Below are 24,875 nucleotides of genomic sequence, written 5' to 3' on the forward strand. Positions count from 1 at the left end.
TTTAACCCCCAACGTAAAAGTACATGTATAAAGACTTGCTAGATAATGCTTTTTATCGCCAAGCACTTATTTAGTAACAGAACATCAAGCAAAAAACGATATTGTTTGAAAAAGAAACATTAAAAATGAGATCACTGCAGTCCATAAATTGCGTTGTCCTCAATTCTGTTATTACATATTTCGAAATTGCCGTCTAAATGATAATTGGTTCTATCCAAATAGACGATCGGCCGAGCCATTAAAGATATTAAGTGTTGACTTGAAAAGGGTGTCTTTTGTCGATATGCAGAAGTCTTGAATTGCTTTTCTTACAATAAAATGACTTTCTTGAGAATTGTAGTGTATAAATTGTGCAAGAAAAAAATAAAAAAAAGATAATTTATCTTAATATGTTTTAAAGTTTCTAAACTAAAAGAGAAAAAAGAAATTTTTACGAAAATTTCCCGCTGTCCCAAAAACCCGGGAAAGAATTTTACTTAAAAACAAACTTTTTCCAAAAATTTTAAAACCAAATGGGGTTCAGATAAAATTTTTCTCACAACATTTTTACTGAAACAAAAATTTAAAGCCACCAAACAACCCCCTGTAAAAATTTAAAGATATAAATTTTAAAAATTTTTCAAAAATGACCCTTTAGAAAAAAAAATTATCAATTTGGGGTTTAGAAAAAACTCTTAAATTTTTCTTTAACTAACCTTAAAACCCAAAAACAAAGGGTTTTCAATTTCAAAATTTTAATTTTTTATTTGACACTAAAAACGTAAAATTTACAGAGGAAAAATATTTTTGCAAGTTAATTTAAAACCAAAAGAATCAAACCCAAATAAAAAGCCGGATATTTTTTCTTTAAAAATTTGGTCATTCAAAAACAATCATTGATATGGTAAATATGTAATAAAACGTTTATTAAATTGACATTACGTGCATTTTGTCCGCTGCAATGTTGAGTTGACTTAGCTTAGAAATATATTTTAAAAGATTGACTTTTTCATTGATGACAGACTAAAAATTAAAAAGAACAATGTTATGGGACAATATATAAACAACCAATATTATAAAAGGCACCACAGTCTTTTGAAGAATTGAACGTTACCAATACCGTACGATATTTATAGGAATTGCCATTGGTCATGCGAATCATCGATTATTTTTTTCCAAGTAAAATATGATATTTAACACAGTTATTGCAAATGTTAAGTTATTTCGATTTTTCACAGACGATTCACACTTAATTGTCCATTATCTGAAATTATGTCACTTAAAATAACAATTATGTTCTGCATTATGTAAATGCATTCAACTCACAAAATTTTAATCAAATTGGGGGAAACTATTTATTTAAAGTTTCCTACGAAATTTCCTCATTCTTTTGATCTTTAAGTTAAAATGAAATTAGTAATTTTTTTGCAAGATTACTAATTTAATTGGGGATTGACTAATATTTATAACGAAAATGTTTAAAGCTAACCCTATTAAAACTATCTCTAAAAATAATAAAAACCCCCTTTTTTTAAAAAAATTAACCCTACCATAAAATCTAAAACCCTTTTTAAAAATTCATTGGGCACGGGAAATTTTTTTTTTTTTTTATAGTAAATTATTAATTTAAAACAATTATGTCAAATTTTTTTAATTTTAAACCCTTTAAATTTTAAAAATAACCCTTTACATTTTTGAATCCCAAAAGTTTTAATATGAAATAAAAAAATATTTTGGTAAAATAAATTTATTATTATCATAAAAAAAAAATCCCACGCAGTCAATTTTTTTCCCAATTTTAAAATTAAAAATGGCCCGTGTCCTTTGGATATGAAAAAAAACCATTTAAGAAAAATAATTCAATTTTATATTAAGTGAGGGTTTGGGATGTCGATAAAATTCTAAGGGGTTTAATCCGGATTTTTTTAGTCTCCTTAAAATTTTTCACAAACCAAATTTTACTTTTCGTTTTTAATTAAAAGCTTATTCCCAGAAACACCTTAAGTTTTTTGAATTTATAAAATATACAAACCTAGCTTTTTAGTTAAAACCCCCAAAAAAGAAATAACCCTGTAATGCCAAAAATTAATGAAAAATTTAAATAAGCAAACAAGAACAAAATTAAACCCGGGAAAATTTTTTCTTCCCCCTTGCCCTTGAGATTTAAAAGATTAAAAAAATAACCCAAACTACATCACATAGCTTGAATACAGCAAGAGGGCCCAAGAGAAACAATAACAAAGCGTTCTTTGAAGAAATCCAGCAAACAGTGTCTCCATATCGGGGCTTATATTTATTATAACCAGAATGTGTATTCTCCAAGATCACCGCAGAAATAACAATCATTGCTGGAAGTAACCAGCCGTACAGGCAGTATTTATAGAATATTTTGGACTTATATGAGCTTACAATTCTCGAATGGGAAAATGTTATGAACAAATCAAAGGTAATAACATTCATCCAACTGAACGATGCTAAAAAGAAATAATGAATTAAAATAGCTTTGACTTTACATGCCATTAGATTATTAGAGGCCTGGTTAGAAAAAAGAAAAAGAACCTGTGCTGAGAGTAAGCCTATCATCAAGCATATTAAATTCTTTCCCGGCGTGTTACGTAGTTCCGGGAAGATCATATACACCGAGAGGGTAACTACCAGTGCTACAATAGAACATGTCAACCCAAAAAGTGACAAGTAACTTTCAACTATATTTGCATTCATTATAAAAGTAAAATGGTTGTATTTATTTGTTTTAAATATCTCGAAACACATATATACCTGGGAGTCGTTTACATAAAATTTTGATGAATCGATTGTCCTATTTGATGACACTAGTAAAATAGTTGATGAATTTTGTATTTTATACTCCAGCTGTTCCAACTTGACATATGCACATTCTCCCATTGGCTGATGATGGTCATTTATCAAATTACCAATTAAAATACACGTTCCTTCATATGCTATTAACATTGGAGGACAAAACAATTGTCTGCATACCACAGAAACCGGGTCAAATATTTCGTCATGAAAACTTGAACATGTCTTGAATCTATCTTCTTCTTCTGTCTTGCCATCTTCCAATTTTCTGACTGTTTTGATTTGGCGTAAATTGAAATCGACAATCATACGATAACTGTACACCGGATCTCGATAATATGGTTTAGTTATTCTACCATAGTCACAAAGCAGATCTTGTCCATCAACTTCATTACAAAGAGCGCAGAATTTATTTCTAAATGCGTTTTTCTTTTCGTCATCAAAGACAACTAGGAGTGATTCTGACTGGCATAGGTTGTACAACTGTCTTGCCCTTGTTGTTATATTATCATATTTTGAACATCTTGATGTAATATGAAATGCACTTTTTCCGCAATTCCTAAATTTATTGGCAATATCCGGATTAAAGTGAAAAATAATGCATGTTTTAGTTGCAACATACTTTAAACATACATTTTCTAGCTTCCAATACTGAAAGTTAAATATGTTATTGCAATACGCACAATACATGTTTTTGAAATTAATATTTACATCAGAACTTGAAACCGGAACTGTTAAAATAGTATCTGTTTCTCTTTCTGAATATCTATTCTCACACAACTGTCTTGTTTTGTCGTCTGTCCAAGTTTTAGGACAATAAGACACCATGAGCGTAGATTTCTGACCACTTTGGGTGTGAAAACTTTCACATTTAAATTGTTCCCGCTTGTAAAGTCTTTCAATTTCATGCAATGTTCCCTTTTCACCGCTTGTGTTATTCCATATATCATCGATATTGGTGCAACAATCATCAAATATACGACATAAGTTGTCGCAATTACAGTTTGGTGACACATTAGGAATTCCGCATTTACCTTTCTCATCGCAATATTCCGTATTTAATCTGTAGTTTTCATATTCGTCATGTACGAACACAATGTTGCAATATGTTGTAATAAATACGCTTGAACTGATCAAAAACTTCAAATTAATAACACCCATTGTCCTTTATTGAAATTAATAATTCCTAATAGTTAATACATGAAATTTCTTCTGATATGATCAATTTTCAATATTTAGGATAACTTCAAAAAAATGTCCTATGTCTTGGCCCTTCTGTTTCGTTTTTGTTATGGTGGACGATGCAAATAAAGAGCTATTTAATATCCTTTTATACCTTCATCTTAACTGATTGAGAAATAGATAAATATTGAAGCATCAGATAACCAGGTCGTGTACGTTGAGAGATCGCATGCGTTCGGTCAAAGCATGATATCTTAATTGAGTTGATTTGAATATCAAATATATCATGAATATAAATTGCTGATTAGTATAATGATTGGAAATGAATTATATAGAATATGTATTGATTAATTTAGATAAAAATACCATGCACTATTAATTTTACCATATAATATCAAGTATAAATTAGTTTAAACATATTTATTTCCCGAATATTTACATGATATACATAATACAATACAATCAGAATACAAATATATAATATATTCAAAGAAAAGGATGAGAATGAAAGACTAAGTCTTATAAAATTCTTCTCCTTTTAGTGTAACTTTATAATGAGTCGATTTTCTAATATTTTGTACAATTATCAAAAAAGTGGAATGTAAATATTTGTGACGAAGTAAACGTTATATTTATAAGTAATCATCGGGATAAGAATTAGAAATTGTAATAACGAAAAAGAAGAAAGGAAAACAAATAATAAAATAGGAAGAAAAAAGAAAGAAAGAGAAAAGAAAGATTGCTTCACTGTTTCACTTTAAGTTCAGAGAAATCGCTTTGATTCTGAGATAAAAGTATGAACGTGTTTAAAGATATTGGCATTATCAGTATCTGAGATGTCCGGGTTGCCAAAAAGTAGGGTGTTGAGGGTAATATCGAAATTATTTAGATTTCCCAATAATTTTCTCTACATGAACGAAAGCGATTGCATTCAAAGAAGTAATGAAAGTTAGTTTCCATTTGACCACACTCACATAATGGCGATGGTGATATATTTTTAAGAAAAAAATGATAATTTAGGGAGCTACATTTTGTGCGTAACCTGGTGTGAAGAATTTGAAGTTTTCTATCACCAAAATAAAAGTATTTTGGTGTAGTTTTCTTATCACGTAATAGATAATTTTTAAACATTGAAAGGGTTGGTAGATTCCTTATGTTAAGGGGCAAGTTGTTCCATTCACGAATTGAAGATGGGAAAAAAGAACTAAAGTATAAAGATGTCCTTGCTGAAATACCAATAGTGTCGTTTGAATTTCTAAGGTTATAACGAGTGTTTGTTTGATACGGTATTGGTTCTGACAAATATTCTGGTGCAATGCCATGTTTGATTTTATAGAATAATGTTAATCTATGTTTATAACGTCTTTGTTCTAATGTTTCCCAATTTACTTCATTATTTAAGTTTTCAATTGAAACTAATCTTGTTGCACCAGACACTATTCTAGCACATTCATTTTGTATTTTATCTAAGAGGTCAAGTTCATACTGAAATGCGTTTCCCCATACCACATCCGCATATTCAAGGATTGGTCGGATAAACGATATATAAATAATTTCAAGAGATTTACGATCTAGCATGAATTTCAGTTTTCTCATTATGTTCACCCGTTTCCATGCTTTTTCATGAATATATTCTATATGTGAATGCCACAGGCAATTGTGAGACAAAAATAATCCTAAGTGTTTATGATCTTTTACTTCAGGTATAGTTTGATTAAGCATTTGAAGTGGTTGGTGATATGAATTTCTTTTTCTAGAGACAATAAGGGATTCTGATTTAGACGGATTGAAGGTGACAAGCCATTTTTCTGCCCATGCAGCTATTATTTCAATATCTGATTGTAATTGTTGTGCTGCAGTTTGTGGGTTTTCAATAACAAGATAGAGACTGGTATCATCAGCAAAAAGATTAACATTGGATTGAAGATCTTGGACTATGTCATTTATGTAGATGAGAAAAAGTAAAGGACCAAGGATCGAACCTTGTGGAACACCAGCTGAGAGAACACCCCAAGAAGATTTGGCATTTCTTAGAACAACACACTGACGTCTGCAGCTTAAATAATCCTGAAACCATTTAAATATGTTTCCAGATACACCATAATATTTTAATTTACAGAGAATGCCTTTGTGCCAGACTTTATCGAATGCCTTGCTTATGTCGAAGAATATAACTCGAGCTTCGAGACCGTCATCAAGTGCTTTGCAAAGTTTGTCATAAATATAAACAAGTTGATTTACAGTTGAATCCCCGGGTATAAACCCAGATTGCACAGGCGTAAGAATTCTATTCGCGTTCAAATGATTAAATAAATGCTTAAAGATCAGTCGTTCAAAAACTTTTTCCATAGTGTTGAGCAGTGAAATTGGTCTATAATTAGAAGGGAGAGATGCATCACCTTTTTTAAAGATAGCAGTAACATGGGCTTCCTTCCAAGAGGCTGGTACTTTACAGCAAGATAGAGACTGATTAAACAGATTAGTTAAAGGAATAGAGAGTTCTTTTGCGGCTTCACGCAAAATTTTATTACTAATACCATCTGGTCCAGATGCTTTGTCGACTTTAAGAGATTTAAGAATATCTTCAGTTTCAGATGCAGTAAGTAAAAGATCGTTAATAACAGTGGACGTTGTTTGTGGACCTAGGTCAGGAACATTTGAGTCAGAATTATCAATATAGGTTTGATTTAAGAAATACTCGTTCAATAGGTTTGCCTTTTGGTCTTCAGAGAATACAATTTCCTGGGTGTTTTGATTTTGTAATGGGGGAATTGACGTTGAATGTGTAGGTGAGATAAAATATTTTAATATTTTCCACCAGTCTTTTGAAGATAACGATTCCTGTTTTAGTTTGTCCGATAATTTAGAGTAATAAATAGCTTTCGCCTCTTTAATCTGAGATACTATTTGATTTCTTAATTGTTTAAATTTCACCCAGTGCATATTGGATTGAGTTAATTTGGCTTTTCTGTACAATCGTTTACGTCTACGAATATTTGACCTGATAGTATTTGTTATCCATGGGGCATCTAGAGGTCTTACATATATATCCTTATTTGGTATATTATATTTAGAGATTATTAAAATTTGATTTGAGACGTTGTCTGCGTATTTACTGATATTGAAATCGAAACATTCTTCCCATTGGAAACTGTTAAAATCATTTCGAAGCTTGACGTAATCACCACGATTGTATTCCCATATAGTGCGTTGAAAGCATTGTTGTTTTGGTTTACGGAATTTAAAAAGACAAAAAACTGGAACATGGTAACGCTGTTCTTGGTCAAGGATGTGTTCGCCTACTCCAGATTTGATAATAGTATTTTTATTTGAAACAAAAATGAGATCGAGCAATGACTGACTCGATTCTGTGAAGTGAGTTGATTCTTCAATTATTTGTTCCATATTGAATTGTTGACAAATTGAAAGAATTTTTCTATTTGTGTTAGTATTAAATGCGTCATAGTTAAAATCGCCTGTAACAATGATATCATTAATATCCGTGTCAACAGCTAATGAGATAGAATCTTCAATATCATTATTGTAAAGTGTGTTGGAGTTAGGAGCGCGATAGAAAAGACCGATCAGGACACGTTTGTTATTTTCGAGTCTGAGCTCTATCCAAATATTTTCTACACGGTTTAGTTCTAAATCATATCTCCTTTTATAATGCAAGTTGCTTTTAACATATAACATAACTCCACCATGAGAATCAAATGTACGATCTTTCCTTTCGGGTTTATGAAATGACAAAAGCAAGAGGTCCTCAGACGATACCGAGTCTATAAGTATAAATTGAAGTACTCTTTGCCATTAAATTGGATTAGTCTATAATGGGCACATTTTCCATACGAATTTCCAATCTTGATAAAAATGATAGAAATGTATAATTTGGTTATCCTTATAAAAGCAATAAATAAGTTCTTTGAATAAATTATGAACATTTTTATGATGAACAGTGATATTATGTTGAAGGTCATTTTATTTTCTGCTGCCCAAATAAATTTAATGTCGTAACACGTATGTCACACTTGCCAACAATATCCATATATAATTCTTTAGTTACCTGTTGTTATGTCTGATACTATAAACTATCAACGTTCTTATTTATTGTTTTATATACCTAAATGAGAGCTCCCATTATAGACCAAATTCACTTTTAACGAAATTAAGGTAATTTAAAACTTGATTTATTTATTATTTATAAAATATTGTTGCAACAGGTTTGGTGAAATTTTAAATCAATGAAACTTCAATTGTTCTAAATTGTTAACAATTATTTTCTAATCATACTAATTTATGTTTAATATACCAGACATTACGTTTATCAATGAAACGCCTTAGAACTGATTTACCACACCCATAAGGCTAATGCTGGTAAATCTTCATTTAATAAAAGCATTAAAACATTATTTCCTTACTTTATAGCTTACAGTTTAAAAATATAATCTAGATATTACGAATGAACTATCAAAGCGTTTAGAACAGAGATTTTTAACTTTTCCTTTTTTTGTTTGAAAATATATCAGTTTAGAGTGTGTTGTTGTAGAATAATTCACGGTTCGGTTACAATTGCTCAGAGAGATAATTCCTAAATATGGTAGACCTGATTTTTTAAAAAGCACTTAAATCATAAACTATGCATTATTTTACTTTAATGCAGTAATTGTGGTATCTATTACCATTCTAACATGTTTAAAATAAATAGAGTTGATAAATGATATAGTTTTCAATCAAATGTTTTAGAAGCGTATGAAATCGATGTGTGCATAGAATTATATGTTATATATCTTGATTTTGTGTTGTATGAATTAACAAAGAATACCTACATAAGACAAACAAGTACGTGATAAACGCATTCTATCCCGTCTTAAAACGTATCGTTAATTTTATCCCATCTTATTAACTGATACATTAAACCAATAACATTAGTATGGAAAATTGTTGGAAACTTATTTAATATTGTAATAAACGAATAAAATAAATAAACAAATAAACATGTCTGTTTAAATTTAATAATTCTTTTACCTCCGTTTTTTACACATTTCATGGAATTTTGCAATTTGAAAGTAAATGGAAAGAAGCAAGTGCATTGATTTTAGTACAAACGTTTTCAACAACACAAAACTCATGATGGAAGATCATTACAGAAACAGTAAGTTGTTATAATGACAGAATGATTTACAAATAATCTTACAAAAAATTTATTGCTTATTTTCATTTTATTCACGCATTCGTTTGCTTTAATTTGCTTTGATGTAATCTTTACCAGAAACCTACAAGACGTAAAGATAAAATATCTGACAAAATGTCTCTTTAATATTTCAGTTATATTATAGCGCCTTATCACTGTATCATATTTACAAATTTAATGCTATTCTAAATAAGCAAGCAAGTTTCAATTATTTACATCTTAGATAAATACATAAATTACATTACTTGGTATAAAGAAATCAAAGCACAAAGTTATGTAATTTTTTCACATCAAAAGTTAAAAATTCTTGATCGTTATTTATAATCATTTAAATACCTGATGGAAAACACGTGTCTTGAAATACGCCAACGCAGATTCATATCTCGGTGCGTATAACAAACTTGTTGTGTTTTCCTATCGATTTTGTTGAGAAACATTAAATAAAATATTTGTCGGCGCAATAATTATAAACTGTCTTTATATTTTGATATTATCATAGTTACATTTGAATAACGTTTTACCAGTTATCTTAATTATGTTCTTCGTAGAAGAATCTCACTTAGTTATTTGTCAAGTACAAAATTATATGTTAAATGAAAATTCAAATACAAAACGATACAATATTTTACTTATAATATAATCTTTAATCTTGATTGTCTCCGACCGCGAAAGGTAGGTAATAAAAACTTATAATGGTCATTACGTGTGTTATATTTTTCACAAAACTGTTATCAAACATCGGACAATTAATTTTTCAGGAATCGATAAAAATATATAAAACAAAGTTATAATTCAAATAACCTTATGTTTCACACAATTATTATAAACAAAGTTATCATTTAAAACTAAGTCAGTCACTTACAAATAAACGATTGATTTCGTTGAGAAACATTAAATAAAACATTTGTCGGCGCCATAATGATAAACTGTATTTATTTTATTAGTTTCAAAGCATGCAAGAAAGTTTACTTCGAGAGGGAAATATTCAGAACCAGGTCGGAAGAGGCCATGATATACCTATTTTTTATTAACATGCATGAATCGTATTGTAACATAAAGTCATAAATTTTAATAATATAGACACCTGTAAGCATTAAGAAGGTTTCCATTATAAATCCTGTGTGTTTTGTTATTACACTTAAAGCTGCCTGCCTCAAGATTAGCCAACATATTTCAAGAAAATCGTCCTTGAGAAAAATGGACTACGATTTTAAGAATATTAAAAATATCCACAATTCAAGAAATACTCCCTGTGTAACATGTAATATTTAAAATTACAGTAACTAATTTTGCAGAATTTATCACTTAACACATTTATTTGTTACTGCATGATTAACGCAGTAAGGGCTTGTTTATATTATTGCATATTTTGTCCTTTTTTTTGATCGTTTTTGTAGATTTTTTGTGCTATTTGGAACGTCTAGATTTCTTTCAATAGTTTACTTTTTGATACAAATATAAAATAGAGAAAAACAGAATCCCTAAAGAAAGCCCAACACGGCAATATTGAAAATGTTGCAGGCTCGGTTTGATTGAGCCTGTTCATGGACGGTACTGGAAAGTGCAAGTTACCGTCCACGCCCCCTAGCACCGGCTGAAGCAGAATTCGCAGATGTGTTCATATGACGGTTATCATGGAACCTTCAATGTGATACGTAAGTGCCATTCCATGAAAAGCGGCATATGGTCCCAAAGTTATAAATGCATGTGCCCTAAACGAGAAACAATGGGCGGAACTAAATAAAATGGAATTTTGAAAGGGGATCTGAGGTTATGAAGCCTGCATATCACAGATAAGACGTCAAAAGACAATTTAAAAAGCAGGCAACATATCCTAAGGGTGATTCAACAGTATTCAAGTAGGAATGCTGGAACCATAAAATCATTTAAATAAGCATACATTTAGAGCCGGAAAAGGGTAAATGTTTGTTTAATGATATTAATAACACTGATTTATGATAGCTGAGTTACACCATGTTGTATGTATTTTATTCCATTTTCCCCACAAAGAATGTTCGAAAATTTGAAAGGGCGTGTTTTACATTTTTGCCTTGTAAAGTGGTCTATAAGAGTAGATGAGATTGCTTAAGCTTTTGTAAAACCCGGCTTCTGATTTATCCAGCTCCGTTACAACAGGACTAGAATATTGGCACTTTCATCGAGAAACTTTAAATTTTAAGAAATACTTCTTGTATTAATTCTAAATAACGTTTGAATGGCATTATCAGATGAAATAATGATCAGTTTCTTGTATAAGCCGAGTTTTTACATCCAATGACTTTAAGTTATAAAAAATGGAATCTTCATAATTACAATAAACTGTTCCATTGTGAATAACCTTAGCCTACCTTTAAGTTTAACACTAATTTGATTAAGCTTGTTGAACTGAATGTGATTGTAATACAAGCATAAAATAAATTATATTTAAAACATTTGGAAAAGAGATACACAACCCCATAGGTGGAGTTCAAAATAATTTTCTTCTTTTTCAAACATTTTTGGTCAAAATGTTTGTAGAAGAGTAAAATAGTATGCCATTCGAATTCATTATTACATTATCATTGTTATGCTATTGGTAGTATTAATGAAGTTGAATAAAATTTTAAAAAAAAAACTGAATTCTCAAATAACGCCGAAATTGAAAGTGTTTTGGGCTAGGTTTTATTGAGTCTGATAAATAACTTACTAGTAAGTGTTATATTATGTCCAAGCATTAAAGATAGCAAAATAACATTAAAATTGCAGACTTGGTTTCAGTTCATTATAAACCAACTTTACAGCGTGAGAACAGCACACAGAGTCCAATGTGACACGCATTTATTTTTTTGAACTGTAAAACACATGAATTAAACACAGACTGTTTATTTTCAATCACTTTAGAAACAGGTAGTCGGTAGGGCGATAAAATCATTATACAAAAATACGATTGCAAAAGTAAAAGCCCGAGAATAGAGTTATTACAAATCAGTAATTTATATTCATTTGATAAACTTAGTATGAAAGATAATGAAATATCAGTACTTGATAATATCTTCAATTAGATCATGCTTGATTTCTTTACGTCATCATACCTTTTAAAGTAATGAAATGCTAGATCTGATGAAAGATCCAAATTGTATTTAAAATGCGATTTTATATTGTTAAAGTTTCACTTTGCAATGTAGGATTATTATTTGTACGCCACAGTGTCCAATATAGGAAGATATTTGATGGTAACATGGTACAATTTTAAAGCAATCGTTGGATGTTTATAATTTAAATAGAATAATAACATATAGCAGTGAATGATAAATATAACAACCAGTTTTGATGGCTTTTGTAAGGCGGAACGCCTATTGTGATACCATATTAACCTCTTTTGCAGATAAAACTCAATTAGTAATCTGAACTATACCGGAACAAGTAAGGAAGTGCACGAATTAGCAAACTAAACATTGATGTACAAGATTATTACAAGTTCAATACAAGAAAACAATAAATAACTCATACAATTTTACTAGATATACATTTCTATCTCAGTTCATCAGAAGAGTTTATTTGATTGCACTAATCAGCAAATACCTAACAAATATATATAGAATTGTCAGATCGTATTCTAGCATTTTGTTTAATACGACATTGTATGAATTCGAGTGTGTTTTGAAAATTACGCAGCTTTTCATGGAATGACACTACTGTGTCACATTGAAGGTTCCATGATAAACGCCATATGAACACATATGTGGATGTTACAAAATTCAAAATTTACCATTTCATGTTTAAATGTTGAATTTTGCTTAAGCCTGTGCTAGTGGGCGTGGACGGTAGTTTGCTCTTGACACTAGGCAGTACCATCCATGAACAGACTCAATCAAACCGAGCCGGCAGCATTTTCAATTTTGACGTTTTGGGCTTTCTTTGGGGATTCTTATTTTCTCTATTTTATCGCCACATCAGCGTTGTTTGTGCCGTGTGGAAGCTGTAAAAAATCAGAAATAACATTTGTATTTTCCATTGGGAGGTTTTTATTGACCTATGTGAATAGAAAACAGTATTCTTCTGCTACTAGATGGTTTTCTTCAACAAATGATGCACTACATTTATCAGATATTGTGTCTGAAAAGATAAGATTATTCTAATATTCCTAATTTTTCAATCATCTTTACATTTAAATATTTTTTTCTATGACTATATATCTATAAGTCATAACATAAACAAACTATTTGACCATAATATTGCTGCAGTACACTTACAATTATACTTACTGGAATACACTAATAATCATACTATCAGTAATCATTAAAGCCTTCTTTTTTCTCCTTGATGTACAACATATACATAAAGTGCTAACGATCTTTCAATAATGGCATGCAGAAGAATATTTTACAGTTTTATTATTCCTCATTAGCTATCTTTTATGATAAAGACATTAAATGTGGCTCTCTATCAATCATTCTCCTTTATTCTCCCGGTGTTGTTATAAAGAGCAGTATATTGCATTCGTAGTCTTCATTTCGTTTGAGATTGAAATAGCTTCATTCTCATACAATCTTTTTTAAACAAACAAACTTTACGAAAAATGTTCATATCATATTTGACAAAAGTACGTGAGCACTAGTTAGATGAGAAAAATGTTTTCCTACTTACATTTCACCAAATGTTTCCGCAGCTAGCCCTTTAAGGTTTGATAAGTTTAATACATCGACATTTACCTTTAATATATGAGTGTAGAAGTAAACGAATGTTTTGTTTATTCAGTATGATTGTAATTGTCAGTGTGATTGGCATTTCTTTCATAAGGTTTAAGTAAAATGTTTGTTCAATTTTCATCCTGATATTAACACACAAATTTTAACTGAACACATTTTATATTAACATTGACTATTCAAAGGTTGATAATGTTTTGCTTCAAATGTTCAAATACTGTGTTTGTCGTTATTCTAATATTCAATATACAACGAGGTATAATATGTTTGTCTGAAAAAAACTAAAAAAAATATATATTTTTCACTGTAATTAAAATCTGGTTAAAGTGTGATCCTAAGGAAGCACTAATCATAACAAAATACGTGAACATTACAACACTGGTTTGTATTTCATTTGATGTTGAAATTCTTAGAAGGCATTTTATTTATAAATGAAAATAAAATAAATATAGAGAACAATTTACAATTTTACATAATTTTATTCAAACAAAACCGTCAAAACAAACAGTCATAACAAGTGGGATGAAGTGTCTTTTTCTTGCGGCAAAATTTAAATCATTTTTTGAACATTACAATTTCTTTTCAATGTAAATAGTATAAAGGGCCCTCACTCAACAATCCATTCACAACATCTTACATTTATCGGATATAGGCCTTTTCGCGATAAACAGTTAAGTTAAATATTAGGTGTTTCATCTTTTATAGAAAAATGACATACATAACAATATGTTTGATTTTATAGTTTTTGAAAGAGATACTTATTTCTTATGGTACTTTAATATAGCATATAGTACACTCTTTTTATATTAATTTCACAAACATTTAGCTTAAAGAAGAACGCTATTCTCACAATGGCTTTTAATAATACAGGCAGTCAAATATTGAAAATGCAATATAACAATAAAATATTACTATAAGTAATAAAAACAATCAATCGTTACAAAAAAAATCGCTATTTAGTCATACTATTTAACATGGCTTCGATTATTATTATTTTGATTGATTGTTACAAATCATTTACTTGCATGAAGCTATTACATTAACGTCGTTGTATACGCCCCTTGTTTACAGCAGACCTGATTAAGATAGATTTGACCCAATGAATATTTCAATTTATTCTTTATAAACCTTTAAAAGCACCCATTTATTATTCACAGTATTGCCATTTATATTAAACATTATTTGTTTCATCAGCAAATATTTTGAAAACTCTCTTTAAATTAAACTCTCTACATAAACACACGTTGTTGTTTTTTTTTAATTTTCTTCATTGATTGACAGAAACATGGTGGACGATCGATCACGTGCTATCGTTTAAGGTAACATTGGGTCACTCCTAAAGGGATAGGCTATTTTTTCCTGTTATCTAAAACATGTAATGACCATGTTTCTAAAACCATTTTACCGATTCCAATGGAATATACACAGCATGAGAACAGCTCAATATGTTTAAAGTGTTGTTCGGTGAAAATAACCTTTGCTGTAAAGCTGGATAAGATTTTTGCCCGCACAGCTGCGCTTGCCAAAGAAGTAAGGTAAACAGTACGGAAGTTCAAATCCACTTCTCTTTCATTGATGATTTTAGCAGCAAATCAATCAATTATCATAGAGAAGTACAATTACCTGATAAGTTGCTCCATTGAAATATATTCAATTTTGTACATATAGAAACTGAGCATTGAATGTCCTCACTGAAAGCCGATTTTTATTATGTGTTACGTAGAAACAGGAATATTTTATTTCTTCATTGCATACATGATTATTTTCTTGCATATAAAAATCAGTAATATAATAATACAGAAACAATTTTTTTGAAAAAAAAAGAAGGAAAAGAAATGACATTAGCACACAAACAACAGATGTACAATTTCTATACACGTTTTTTATCAAAACTTCAAATGATTGTCAAAAAATTTCCTTATAGACATACTCCGCCCTCAACCCCATTCACAAATCTCCTAAATAATGCACAGTATATGTATTATAAGGAAAATTAAACAACAATTTTATTTTTTTTCCTTCATTTATTCATTCATTTTAGTCACCTTCTGTCCGAAACATGCGAATATTTATAAAACCTAAGTAAAGTTAAGTCTAAACAGTTTTTTGTGTTTTTATATAAATTCAACCAACTGTCAATACCAATATCATATTTTTTCTTATTGGTATAATGACATCAATATATTTCGTATTTTAGTCTATTTTTTCCACACATTGTAATTATGAGACGAACTACTGCGTAAGTCTTGAAATGAAAACATACAAAAACACCAAGGCATCGTTTTAGTGTTATGTAAGTAGACGCCATTTTATAACATCCCACATTATTCTCTTATTCACTTATGTTTCTCATATACATGTAGTATGCGTATACATACCATTATGCAGTTTTCTAAAATTGTGACAATTATAGACAAAACAAACAAACACTTTTACCGTTACATTGTAAAAAACCTGTTATATTACATTTATATTGAAAACAAACATAAACCTTCGATTTCTGCTAAATGTTTTACTTTATACAAATGTATATGTTAAAAGTACCGATCTTTCAAGTTTAGCCTACAGAAGTACAATTTTCTTACATTTTGATAGATATTGTTGATGTATTAGAGAGAATATAACGAATTCTAAGCAAATCGGGGATTCATCAATCATTTTACTTTATTGGTAAACAACAAGGTATTTAGATGTTAGACTTCATTTCATATATATATGTACTCGTATTTTGACGTTGGCTCTTTTCCTTGATTTATCTGACAGGATACCATTTTACATAAGCTATTGTATAATTTTATTGATTATATCTTTTAATCTAAAAAAGGAAAATGAATAAGAATAAGGAATAATTATAAAGTTTATTAATTCTACAATCAGACGTACATCTACATAAAATTTTTGCCTGTTTGAAAAACAACATACTACTTCATGTGAGTGTTCAAAGATATTAAATTAAAAAGAAACAGTTCTTCCGATTTTGGAGATCATTCAATTAAATTCATTAGAAAACGATCGGTCTTATTAGACAAACACATCGTAGTTGACTGTTATATACAACAAAGGTATAAAGGAAGGAAATATAAAAGTAAAGTCAAAAGTATATCGCGGTTTTTTTAATGTAAATCTGCACAGAAGTATATTGTACTGTAGCTACATGCTTGCTTGAACACATTTTAACACATAGAGTTGCCGTCGTTTCGAAAGTCATATCTAATTCATTATATCAGTACTTGAAACTGATTTGTTATAATTGTTTGTTTTCAAACATTTTCCTCTTTGAACTCTATGATTTGACCAAAAATCTCCACATGTAATCTTTTTCTTTTCAAATTAAGCATAATTTTAAAAAATATCATAAAACACTTTTATACCACAAATAGTCTATCTTTTATTTTTCATTTAAACTCCAGTACTCAAACTCACATACTAATGTTTACATTGTTATGTCTTTTCTGTCGATTGTACCAAATTGTAAACGAATTGTAAGAAACATCCAATTTAGCAAACGTGTGTTCATTAATTTGCCGATTGATTGAACATATTATTGCTTGAAATTAAAAATCAGGAAACAAGTACTTGTCGGCGTCAAAATAATATAGTTACTTTCTATGAATACTGAAAGAAATATAATTAAGTTTGATTTCATAAGTTGAGTAATTTATCTGTGTTGATCGTCAAAAAGCCAAAAGTCCAAATGGATAGACATCCTTTAACACTGTGATTATTTAATACATCTTTAAGCATTGTGGTTATTCAATCATTCAGTAATGCTATTTATTTCATCATTCACCTTCATAAATTTTACGGGGCAGAGTTCCAAACTTTCACATTATAGGCGTATACGTGAAATATAAATATGCACTTAATCTTAATGTTTTTCACGTCAAGTCAATCATTTACACCACTAACAGCCTAAACAGAATTTTTAGAAGTCAACACAATTTCAGAATATTCGTTGGCAGACAGACAGTTGTTTTTGGTAATTAATATATCTGATTTTTACGTCTTATACATATACCGGTATACTATACAATTGGTAAATGATAAGACTCTGTTATTCATGAAAAATATACATATTGACTTACATATCAATCAACATGCAGGTAAAAACAGGAAAGCGTGAAAAATGAACCAAAAATACATGTTACAATTACAAAAGCAAGAACAAAAAAATATATGATTTTATAAATGGAGTTTGGCTTTAATTTTGATGGAAATCAAACAGAAATAGACCAAAAAATTATACCATTATCGTGAAAATTATATCAAGATAAGGTAGAAGGCTGAGAAGGAGAAAAACAAAAAGGGAAAATATGTAGAAAGAATTGCAGACGTTCTCGTAGCATATGTTTTGTCCCAGCTGCTGGCATTTCTTTAAACACTCGAGTGATATTGATCAGTAGGGATAAGTCAGCAGTGCAATCATCTGGTTTGTTCCCTGTCATCAGATTTACCAGTTATTTTTTATCTTGTTTTATTTTAAGCCACTAAATAGTCTATGTTGCCTTAAAGAACTTGTTCAGTACAAAATCATCGTGTTATCACTTTTGTATGCTTGTAGGAGTAAATCTTAATTACAAAAAAAATATATGGTTATGCAACGAAAGCAGGTAAGTAGGTTTTCAATCATTAACTATATTTTTTTTTCAAAAACTATAATTATTGACTTGAAACTGATTTGCTATTTTGTAACAAAATTGACCATGAACCTAGAGTAACCAAAAGCAATCCAAAGTAAAGCCTTCACATACCAAGTTGCATTCAACTATCTCTTACCAAACTCTTGTTATTGAGCGGATACTTAACTTTTAATTTTTAGTAACAACTTCTTTGACCTTGACCCTTGTAAGACTTAAATCAATACCAAGGGAGGTTTTTTCAATTATACCCTAAAAATACACAAAAATTAATTGATAACCATATAATAACCAGAAGTTCAAAAAAATGAAAATCTTGGTCAATAAAAGCTATTCAGCAATGTCCAATCATTTAATTGTTATGCATGTTTTTTTATCATCAAAATCTGGAAAAAGGGGATCCATCGAAAGCTTCAAAAAAACAGAAAAACTTACTTGAAAATTGCACAGTCGGTTTGATTGAGTCTGTACACGGCCTGACATGAAGCAAAACTGAAATCTCCCTAACTTCAATGTTCTTTTTTTTATTCATGATAAATTAAACACACAATGTGCAAAAAGCGCATATATTTCAGTTTGACATGTATTTGTTTATTCTAGCAATGTACGTCGTTTATCTTAAGGTAGTTAAAATAAGTTTGTAACGTTTTGATTATCACGCTCACGGATAGTGTTCAATAAATTTGGCCAGAAATGTGTGCAGGATATACCGTATAAAGCTGCAAATGCACTTGCTGAAACAAAAGTCGGGGAATACAGGTAACGCAGTCCGGATTTTTAGAAATTCACTCTGAAAGCCGGAGTCGGAGAATAGGGGTTACGTAGTACACTTAAAATCATTGATTAATCTAGCATTCAAACAATAGGTATTTCATTACGTTATTCGCATACTTTATTAACTGTTTAAATTTTTTTTTAAAAAAGCTCTTAACAGCAAAATGAGAATTAAATCCTGCATTTGAAAGTCAATTAAATGCAATTGTTAGTAATTGGAAGTTTAATTATTTTGCATTTAAATAGCTGATTACTGTCACAGTATTCTTAACCATTGTTCACGAATTTATGGCCGAAACTTGCATCAATTTGTGGGTCAATTGTAGATATTTGATGAAATAGTTGTTCGTTTATTTTCTATATAGAGAGATCTACATAAGTCCAGGACAGAAAAAATGGAGAAATGAAGATTATTTAAAATTTTTATTTGTGCGTGCAGTTGTTTTTTTTCTGTTGTTATTTTCTATTGTGTATTTCTTTTATGTTTTACAAAGTATGTTAATACCAACTAATAACGTCATCAGTTAATACTAGACGCTTTAATCATTCAATCACATGCAGATGTATATTCGACAACTTTACGAAACCTCATTACCTTTTTTGTTGAATACAGAATATTAAGATATAAAATTTAGGAGACATTTTATCAAGCTTTTTGATCAATACACGTTTATCTTTATAAAATATAAAGGAAAGCATGACATCTTATTCCTAGTCTGCATTTCCTTCCCGCATTAAATTTGACATTGACATATCCTGTCATCACACAAAATAAAATCTAAACATCCACTGATAGTATAATCTGAAAATATGAAGATATAAGGCCGATCATAGTTGTTTTGTAAATTCTGGTGGGGTATGATTATGAAAGAATTTGTAATAAATTTTTTTATCAAAGTGACATTACGTGCATTTTTTCCGCTATGATGTTGAGTTGACTTAGTAATATATTTTAAAAGATTGACTTATATAAAGGTGACTTACCAATAGTTAAAAATGAACGATGTTTATGATACAATATATAAACAATGATACAATATATAAACAATTTATATTATAAAAAGACATCCCACTCTTTTAAATTATTGAACGTTACCGATACATTTTTAACATTAGGAGAATTGTCTGTTGGCCAGGTGGATTATCGATTATTTCTTACTAGTTAAATATAATATTTAATACAGTTATGACAAAATGTAAAGTTATTTGAATATTACCTGCTTACTGACCATTCACACTTTGGATGTCCATTATGTCACTTAAAATAACTATTATGTTCTGCATTATGATTCATTCAACAGTGACATTATAATCAACTTGAAGGAGGTCTATTACACATTGGAAACAACACCGCCCTAATTGATTTTACAATGTTAGCTACGAAAGTATTACATATTATTACATGACAGAAATTGAAGTGACATTATGGTCATTCTTTTGATCTCAAGTTGAGATGAATTAGTAATATATTTTGCAAGATTGACTATTATAATGGTGATTGACCACTATTTGATAACGAAACATGTTAATGATACAATATAAAAACTACCTATATAATAATAGAAAGACTGCCGCACTCTTTTATAGAATTGAACGCTACCAATACATTCTGGACGATATTTATGGAAACTGTCATTGTTCACGTGGATTTAATTTTTTCATAATAAATTATAGAATTTAACACAATTATCACAAAATGTCAAGTTAATTATTATTTTTCCTTAAAAGTAAAAGGAGATAATGCCTTACATATGAGTGCAATAATGTTTAAATTAAATATTATAGATAACAAATCATTGTATTATTATTATAAGAAAAAACATAACCGCGCAGTATTTTATTAATTTATATAAGTTAAGGTGACAACAGACACTTTCCGTGGTACTCACATAAATGTCATTTAAACCAACTTATTTTAGTAATAATTGTTATTTATTTAATCTTTGTGCATTAAATGTCGTTGATCAACATAAAAAATAACATATTTGAAAAAAATGCCTTTGTAAATGATTTATTTTTAATAAAAATCCTAAAATCTTAAATCGTCATATCAAAGTCATTTTTTATTTTTTTGTCAGCAAACTTTTGGAAAATAAACATACTTATAATATCTGGGGAACCGTGTCTCAAATTTTTCTATCTTTTCTCAAAAATATTACGTAACGTCAAACATTTTATGCGACTTTTTTCACCATACATATTACGTAATTAAAGATAATTAAGCCGCTGATTGAGCAAACAAAAATCCCTGACACGGTTCCCTCCGTAAATAAATTCCCTTTCATGTGCTTTAAACCACATGTTAATTGCTTGATTATTAAAAAAGTTATGCCGATTCAAAGTTAGTCCGACCCGACCCCTACGTTTCACGCTAAATAATTGCATAATACACAAATATCGCACCAGAGAGGGTCACAAGTTGCGCTATCATACTCTAACAACATTTTATGACCCAGTGACATCTGACCAATTAAAAAGTTGCTGATTAATATCAGTCTATAACAGAAATTTCTTCAAATCTTAACGTGATTTACTGTCGGTCGCACATGTCACGTGACTTTCGGTAAAATTTGAGGCACTCGGTGGGGGAAATGGAACGTATTTGCGCACCGCTAGCGGGGTATTTAATTGTTTCACTTTTGAAGATTATTATTATTATCATCAGCATTATTATTATATTATAACCAGTGTCACTCTGTCTGTGTATTCGTGTATGAAATTCCGTTAAAATATAAATTAAAAAAAATAACAGAAAACTGAGCTTCTGATGGTCTTTAAAGTCCATGGTAAATGTAAAAATGAAAAACGAGATATTATATATTTCTTCCTCCAAATTGAAATAAATGCTTGACATATTATAATAGAAATAAAAGGTATCAGTCGATCATTATGATCTGACCTTTATGACTTCTTTTATCATGAAATCATCTATGCACGGCATAGATATCCAGTTTCTACTGGGATATACAATAAATTCCATACTTTGTCCCAGATTTATTAGTACTGTGTTCGATTTACTGGCGAACAATTTATTCAGAGCATTCACTGATAGTATATATTAATATCTTTTTTTATTGATTCATAGAGAAATGATCATCCTTAAACAATCTAAAATGGTTTAGAAATTGTCAGGGACACCTTACCACAAGTCATATATAGGCGTTCACATAAAAAATGTTGTCTGTTTTTGTTGTTGTTTTACTTGACATTGTTAGAAAACGAGGTTGAATGTAAAGCAAGCCGATGAATCCGTACAAAAGTCCATAAACTCAATGTAATATCTATCAGATTAACGGGACAGACAAATTATTTTCACAAATTATGGATATTTTAGCAACTATATTTTAAATCAACCCGTGGTCGTGCGATTTGCCGCTATGCTTAATTATTTATGTTTCATACATTATGTTACGTACATTGGCCGACAATTTCTTATATTATAAAATGCTTAATAAAAGGTAGACGATATTCATAAAAGATGTACGGTATTTGTACGATACATGAATCACGAGTAGTATGGACCAGTATGGACGGGTAATTCACGGGTATATGGAACTACCGATTTCCCTCATTGATGCCTCAACAGGGGGCTGAGCGTTATCGATAATTGACAGGTTACGCGAATAGCAGATAAAAATGGTACAGGTACCGTTTTAAAACGTTTAAAAACACATTTTTTGGACTAACTGCTTCCAAAATTAAATCACGAATGTGTTCAGAAAAGGTTGATAAATCTACTAAGCAAAGAATCTCATTTTAGGTATTTTCAGTAATAATTGACTCCGTTGTCACCTTAACGTTAACAATATCTGTATCTTGGATATAATAAAATACCATGATTTAAGAAGATAATTACAATTGTGATATTAGAGTGACGTGTTCGGTATTGTCGAGAATGTTCTACGGGTTGGATGGGCATTTTGACGTCTCCTTAATTTTGCACGAATCAATGTCATTGTTCGTTTTGTACTTAAAAAGCTTATTCCAAGAAATACGCCTTGAAGTGTGTTGAATATTATAAAGATATACCAAACTATAGCGTTGTTAGTTAGCATACCAACAAAAGCAAATAACCATGTAAGTCCCATAATTAATGACAATTTCAGATAAAGCAAACATGAACAGAAAGTGTAACGTCTGGCATATGCGCTCTGTCGCCTTGCCATTGAAATGTAAAAAGATGTACAAATAAACCCAACTACATCACATAGCTTGAATACAGCAAGAGGGCCTAAGAGAAACAATAACAAAGCGTTCTTTGAAGAAATCCAGCAAACAGTGTCTCCATATCGGGGCCTATATTTATCATAACCAGGATGTGTATTCTCTAAGATCATCGCAGAAAATACAATCATTGCTGGAAGTAACCAACCGTACAGGCAGTATTTATAGAATATTTTGGACTTATTTGAGCTTACAATTCTCGAATGGGAAAATGTTATGAACAAATCAAAGGTAATTACATTCATCCAACTGAACGATGCTAAAAAGAAATAATGAATAAAAATTGCTATGACTTTACATACCATTGGATTATCAGAGGCCTGGTTAGAAAAAAGAAAGAGAAGTTGTGCCGAGAGTAATCCTATCATCAAACATATTAAATTCTTTCCCGGCGTGTTACGTAGTTCCGGGAGGATCATGTACACCGAGAGGGTAACTACCAGTGCTACAATAGAACATGTCAACCCAGAAAGTGACAAGTAACTTTCAACTATAGTTGCTTTGATTATAAAAGTAAAATTGTTGTATTTAGTTGTTTTAAATATTTCGAAACACATATATACCTGGGAGTCGTTTACATAAAATTTTGATGATTCAATTGTCCTATTTGATGACACTAGTAAAATAGATGATGAATTTTGTATTTTATACTCCTGCTTTTCCAACTTGACATATGTACATTCTCCCATTGGTTGGTGATGGTCACTTATCAAATTACCAACTAAAATGCACGTTCCTTCATATGCTATTAACATTGGAGGACAAAACAATTTTCTGCATACCACAGAAACCGGGTCAAATATTTCGTCATGAAAACTTGAACATGTCTTGAATCTATCTTCTTCTTCTGTCTTGTCATCGACTGTTTTGATTTGGCGTAAATTGAAATCGACAATCATACGATAACTGTACACAATATCTGGAACATATTGTCTAGTTTCTCTGTCATCATCACAAATTAGATCTTGTTCACCCACTTCATTACAAAGAGCGCAGAATTTATTTCTGAATGCGTTTTTCCTTTTGTCATCAAAGACGACTAAGAGTGTTTCTGATTGGCAAAGATTGTACAATTGTCTTGCCCTTGTTGTTATATTATCATATTTTGGACATCTTGATGTAATATGAAATTCATTTTTTCCGCAATTCCTAAATTTATTGGCAATATCCGGATTAAAGTGAAAAAGAATGCATGTTTTATTTGCAACGTAATTTAAACATACATTTTCTAGCTTCCAATACTGAAAGTTAAATATGTTATTGCAATACGCACAATACATGTTTTTGAATGTAATATTTACATCAGAACTTGAAACCGGAACTGTTAAAATAGTATATGTTTCCCTTTCTGAATATCTATTCTCACACAACTGTCTTGTTTTG

General features: G+C 30.0%; 1 protein-coding gene across 1 annotated transcript; it reads right to left on the reverse strand.

The window, feature by feature from the left end:
• Window positions 1-23,134: 23,134 nt before the first annotated feature.
• LOC132753332 (latrophilin receptor-like protein A) lies at window positions 23,135-24,391 on the reverse strand. The gene has a single exon (XM_060743771.1). It carries the CDS (start codon window positions 24,389-24,391, stop codon window positions 23,135-23,137), a length of 1,257 nt encoding a protein of 418 aa, XP_060599754.1.
• Between the last annotated feature and the right edge of the window lie 484 nt (window positions 24,392-24,875).

The sequence above is a fragment of the Ruditapes philippinarum genome, unplaced genomic scaffold (assembly GCF_026571515.1).
Source record: "Ruditapes philippinarum isolate M1 unplaced genomic scaffold, ASM2657151v2 ctg7202_1_1_1_1, whole genome shotgun sequence".
NCBI classification, from domain to species: Eukaryota; Metazoa; Mollusca; class Bivalvia; order Venerida; family Veneridae; genus Ruditapes; species Ruditapes philippinarum.